At 42.6% G+C, this 6,276-nt stretch overlaps 1 protein-coding gene across 1 annotated transcript; it reads right to left on the bottom strand.

Annotated features, from left to right (window-relative positions):
- Positions 1-2,153: 2,153 nt before the first annotated feature.
- Positions 2,154-3,644, bottom strand: pou4f3 (POU class 4 homeobox 3; the record flags this gene model as incomplete). The annotated part of the gene is made up of 2 exons (XM_084319665.1): positions 2,154-3,098; positions 3,522-3,644. The coding sequence occupies 2 exons, from the start codon at positions 3,642-3,644 to the stop codon at positions 2,154-2,156; spliced, it is 1,068 nt and encodes a 355-aa protein (XP_084175791.1).
- Between the last annotated feature and the right edge of the window lie 2,632 nt (positions 3,645-6,276).

The following is a 6,276-nucleotide window of genomic DNA, read 5'->3' as shown; positions in this document are numbered from 1 at the left end:
ATCCCCTGGCTACAGCAACGCGAGAGAGACCTATAGTCTCACTGGGAAAACCACACAACCTGCAGGTTCTGTTTACTGTACTCCATTTCAAAGTGTGTGGGGGTTATCTTCTTCTGCTTTCGTCAGAAACGTTTTATTATAGTAATACTGATTGTTGCTATTATTAAATAATCTGCTAAAATATTACTGATTACGACGGTGGTTTAATTTCTTCTATAATACATCCATAATTGTATACGAATATATAGGCCCGATTTGATGCACGCAATAGGCCACGCAAATTACCCACGCGCTATAGGCTATACCTATAATTGCAAGAACAACGAAATTAATTAGATAACAACAACATCAACAAAAATAATTATAATAATGATGATAATAATAATAATAATGATAATAATAACTTCCGATGTCAAAAGGAGTATCCATCATCCGATTCCTACCTTTAAATAGGCCTATACACGATAAAGGGAAAAGAAAAAAATGATTAAATAAGAAAACACTGTTGGAATAAATTATCATAAAAAACTGCGAAAAATAACGAAAAGATTATAGAGAAATAAATACTATATAAATAGTATAAATAAATACTGCTCGTCTCTGTCTGACTGGATACATGTCCATGTTCAGCCTACCTGCTATATGCTGGCAGGGTCCCTTCTCTCCACCATCTATCCCTGGAGTCACCTCTCAGCCAGCCTACTCCACAACTCTCTGTCCTCCAGGCTCCACATAGCTCTTTACTTCGCTTTAAACCAATATATAATTAATATTGCATCGTCATTACTTAATAATTTCAAAGCCCACGACATAGTGACACAACAAGGGCATCCATAATTAAAACTGAACTAATTGGAAAGGAAAGGCCCGTTAGCACCACCACGCAAAAGACAAATAGGACCTATAATTTGTTCCATGAAACTTCCGTTTAAACTTGGGCAACGAATATATTTATTTATTTTCCATGGTGTTTGTATCATATCCTATATGTTACATGTTTAATCCCGTCAGAGCGTCGGGGATTTATAAATAAAACAGTTGAATAAATTCCCATTGAAGCAAATAGTTTAACATTGATTTTATCGCCCATTGGTAACCATTATATGAATGGTTAATGCCTAGAAATAACTGTTTAAAATAAATCCATCAGCCCAATTTTGAAGGCTATACACTTATTGCCTTGTAGCCATAGTTATGCACTGCATGAATTGTCCCTCTGGATTAAGCCAGAATTAACATGATGCCACGAGCTTAATGCATGCAGGGAATAATCACGTGGCTGATACAATGAATTTTTAAAAAATAATCAAGAATTTATTAAGTTTAAACTTCACACATTTTATAAAGTGAAATCCGAGTGAGGAAAATTCTCAAAGTATATCGGTGATAGGCCTATAAAGATAGGCTATGTAATTCTCCAAAACATGTTCACATCAAAATACGCAATGTCAAAATAGCAGCAGCCTTCCAAAACCCAGAAGTGCCTGATATATTGGTGCAATTTGTAAATTATTAAAGATAAACAGACTCGTGTGTCATAGACTGTGAAAATGTTACTGTCATTTAGCCTACATGTGGATTATCAAACAGTTCACGAAAGAGAACACATTCATTTGCAAAACGTATTATGCTTGTGGTTGTTAAAAGGTGAGTTTTTAACCCTTCGTCGGTGAACGCACATTAATTTCATTCAGTAGTCAACAATTATTTAACGTAGCTATTAGTTTAAAATAAAACAATGTGCGACACTGTAAAACTCCAAGACATTAGGCTACATAACTGTGAGGAAATGGTTAGTGAAATTGACGAAATTGACAACGAAAACTATAGTCTGTGCACCAATATGACTAATGTTTCGTTTACCACATATTTAGTGAATGGAGATGGGTATGTATACATAATAAATAACATCAAAATGATTTTCTATAGCTTTAGCACAATGTATTCCATAGCCCCCCAAACATGTAAATGTGCACGTGTTATGCTGTAAGAAAGACTATATAGAGTGAACGACACAAAATCAATTTGAATAAAATTTAGATAAATCCTACAATGTATTTTCGAGGTCACCAGACAAGTGCGATGCGATGTTGATAAATCCCTGTTAGTATTATTAATCACTTGATCAAAAATTGTATTTATGATGTGTGAACCTAATGCACCGCTGAGTATTTCATCCTTTTCTGTTTTTGCCGCTGGTTGCAAAACCACACTCGAACCACGTTCTTTTTCAAGTCCAGTTTTTCAGCGATCGCCGCAATCTTTTCCGAGGAAGGACGGGGCTGGATGGCGAAGTAGGCCTCCAAAGAGCGCTTCTCCGGCGCGGCTATAGACGTGCGCTTTCGTTTCCTCTCGTTACCGGTGAAAAGGTCCGGCTTGCTGTTTTTCTCCCGGTAAGCAGCCTCGGCTTCCTCAAGCCATGCCTGCAGAACCGGTTTGAGCGCGATCATGTTATTGTGGGAGAGGGTGAGGGACTCGAACCTACAGATGGTGCTCTGGCTCAAAGAACCCACTCCGGGGATCTTCAGGTTCGCCAGCGCTGACCCAACGTCCGCCTGGGTCACTCCTAGTTTGATCCTCCTCTGCTTGAACCTCTCGGCGAAGGCTTCTAACTCACGCGGATCCGACTCCACGTCGTTGACGCACGCCATGCTGTTGTGGACCGAGAGGGAGTGCGGGTGACCCTGCATGGTGGCCATCGCCTGGTGAAGCTGGCCCATGGTCTGGAGGTGATGATGGTGCTGCTGCTGCTGGTGGTGCTGGTGGTGGTGGTGGTGGTGGGACGGCGTCATTCCGGGAGGCTCCGGAGCCCCCATCCCGGCCACAGAGAGGCTGGAGGAAAGGTGGTCCAAAAGGTCCCCGGCCTCCAGGCTCTGTCCGAGGTGGTGGTGTGAGGCGAGGGAGGGGACGTGGGGGATGGGTCCGGCGGTGGTGGCAGAGGAACCAGAGGTGCAGGGGACACTACTCATGGTATGGTAAGTCACGTCTGGTTTGAACGGGTGACTCTTGCCGTGAGAGACGATGCTGTCAGCAGCCGCCAGAGCCTCTGCGCGTGCCAGCAGGCTCTCATCAAAGCCTCCGAATATATTGCCCTGGAGCTGTAAGTAAGAGTGCAGCGCATGTTGGAGTCAGTGGGGAATTCTGTCAGGCAGCTCAGGATAAAAAGAAAAAAAAGGGGAAAAAAAAAACATTTTCCAAAGGCAAGCAGCGCCGAGGAGAACCCTCCTCAAAGCACAGGTCATAAAAATTAATATGAAAGCAAGAGCTTTGCTCGAATAGACATGTGGATGAGAGAGAAAGAGAGGGGTGGGGAAGGAGGGACGGGGAGGGGAGAGAGAGAGGAGTGGGGATACAACAACAGAGCGAGGGGGAGGCAGGAAGAAAGAAGAAGCGAGCAAGTGGATAAGGAAGAACAAAGTCCTGTCAAATCTAAAGACATTTCCAGTTTGATATAAGTTTCCCAAGTCACTCATATATATATATAGGCTAACTCTCAAGCATTCTCCACTAACTTAACGTACCTGCGGGGCAGGCATGCAAACTCTGCGCATGCCCTCCGAGCCCGCGTGCAGGCCGGAGTACTTGGGCTCATGGTGCAGAGCGGGGTGCATGGAGAAATGCTGCTTGCCGTTCATGGTCATCATCCTCCTCGCGCACGTCGCCAGCAGCAGTGTGGCCCTGACATAAAGCCAGGGGGCAGACAGCTAGCTCCTCTGGTATGGCGCGACCTGCTCTCCTCTCCTTCACGACTGAGCTTATTAACATTGGCAGCGCCTCCCGGCTTCCCTCTGTTTCTACACCCCCTCCCACCTGCTCTCTCCATCCCTCCCTCCCTCCCTCCCTCCCTCACCCCCACCCACCTGCTCCCATGCTCAATTTACAAGTTTACAAGTCAGACAGTGCATGGTCTGGCCTCTATGCGCAAGCGCGGATGATCCAATTATGGCTTTGTGGAAAAATTAAAAGTGTAAGGAAGGATGGATATTATTTAGCCAGTGCTGGCCCTATATTACTAGGGCCCCCCTAGGAATATTTTGGAAAGCGACCATGTTCTTTGTTTTCTGATTACAGAAATTATGAAAACGCCTTTTAACTGTTAAAACGCTGTTAAAATTAGTTATGTCGGGTTGAAAAGTCAAATATTTTATGTCAAACAGAAAGTGCAGAAAATATGTGGAAAATGTCTAATCCTTTTTTAAGAATGACGTCTGACATGAGCAATGGCTGAAGACACTGTAGTTTAGATTCACAGTTTAGATTCCCCCAATAGATCAACACAGGCTTATAGTATACGTGTTGATGCAGTAACTATATAGGCTGTATAATAGCCTACTGGAAGCTCGGCGCCTGACATCAGCACCATGGACAGCGCCCGGCCCTGATCTGGCTTCACTTCAGACAGCTGGTTTCCAACAAGGCGCCGGGAGGACAAACAGAGTCAAACCAACGTCACTCCTCGACATCATTGGTTGTTGTGGCAAAATGATAGTAAAACGATAATATAGTGAATAAAACCAACAGACAGATGAACAAAGTTGGTCTGCGCTGTCCACCCGCAGACTCAACCATTATATCCTTATTTATAAGGCTATCCTGCAGCCAACTTACCTAGTATATTAGTATATTTGTTTCTCTGGCCGAACTAACGTTAACGTTATTAATCCTGCGGCCGCACTTTATTTAAAAACAGCCAATCAAATCCCCATCAATGGAAAATTAACCCGCCCATACCCATGCTGATTGGTGATTGCAAGACTAGAAACGGGGATCTTTGATTAAACACCTGCTATCAGAAGAATAGACAGTCAGAAAAAAAGTTTTTACTTAAACTTTTTAGTACTTAAGTACACTTAAAAGTAGAAACTTTTTGACTTTTACTCAAGTGTGTTTTTAGCCAAATACTCTGACTTTTACTTGAGTACGATTTTGAGACGCTATATACTTTCACTTAAGTATCATTTCTTGGTACTTTTTACACCCCTGTCCGTTTTTCATTTAATTGATAACCACTAATGCAATGGGGGAAAAATATTCAAGATATTTCAATCAACCCCCACCCCAACCCCTCCTTTTATGTATTTATTCTCAAGGTAGTAAAATATTCTCAGGTATCAATATAGCCAGTCTAATGTGCTATTTTAATCAAAATTGATTATGTATGTGTAAGAGCTACAAAGTTTTACTTTCGGAGTGAAATAACCCGGGCATATTATGGTGTTCATGGGTTCACCCAAAAGTTCTGTTAGCAAAGTTACAATTAGCCTGATATATTTCGTACATTAACCTGTTTTTGTCCAAGGTAAATAATTATATGGGTAGGTATAGGCTACTGTGACCCTCCATTTAAAATGTGATATGCACTGAACCCTTCAATCAGTTTGACATTTAACAAAAAAACATGAATGAAAATAAAAAAAAATATCTGAAAGTGGCGAATTTGTTAGGGTTTGTAACCGACCTCAAACGCAACGGCACAGACAGGAAGTTCAGAGTTAGCCAAATGCTAGGGCGTATTTATTTACAGAGTCAAAAGATGGAATAGGTACAGTAATCAAACAAACGGGGAGACTGCCTCCGGCAGAGTCATCAGCCGCTCTGCAGAATCCTCCTGGCGACAGTGGTGGGAATTTGGCATATGATGTTGTAGCGGCTCTGCAGATACTCCCAGCTCTTCCTCGAGGTGGGAAACGGAGAAAGAGATAGGTATCAGTGTTTTCCCCAACACACAATTAGCAGAGTCAGTGCAAACAAAAGATGTCTTCAGTGCTTCTTCTATAACACACAATCCGGCTGAGTCCAGTGCAAACAAAATTATATCTTCAGTGCTTCTTCAATAACACACAATCAGAATTATCCAGAGCAAACAAAATGATCTCTTCAGTGTTTCTTCAATAACACACAATCAGAAATTATCCAGAGCAAACAAAAGGATATCTTCTGTGTTTCTTCAATAACACACAATCCAAATTATCCAGAGGGGTTTGATTCCAGGCGCAGCTCCAAACAGTTCTCCACAGAAAGGTCCTGGAGAGAATATAGACCAGGAAACAGCAACGGGAAAAAAGCAGGCAAAGCAGTTGTATTCCATAACGACCCGACAACGATAGCAAGAAGGTCTGTGTATATAAAGCCTTCAGGGGCGCTAATTACAAACTGTGACAGCTGCGTGATGAGATCGATACTTGCTCCAAAAGCGTGTGGCGGGGAATGCACCAATCAACACGGCACCTTAAAGGAACGGAGCGCGTGGCGGGGAATGCATCAATCAACATAGTA

The sequence above is a fragment of the Notolepis coatsorum genome, assembly GCF_963971535.1.
Source record: "Notolepis coatsorum genome assembly, chromosome: 8".
NCBI lineage: Eukaryota > Metazoa > Chordata > Actinopteri > Aulopiformes > Paralepididae > Notolepis > Notolepis coatsorum.
The sequence above is the reverse complement of the archived record's forward strand: the minus strand, read 5'-3'. Positions and strand labels throughout refer to the sequence as shown.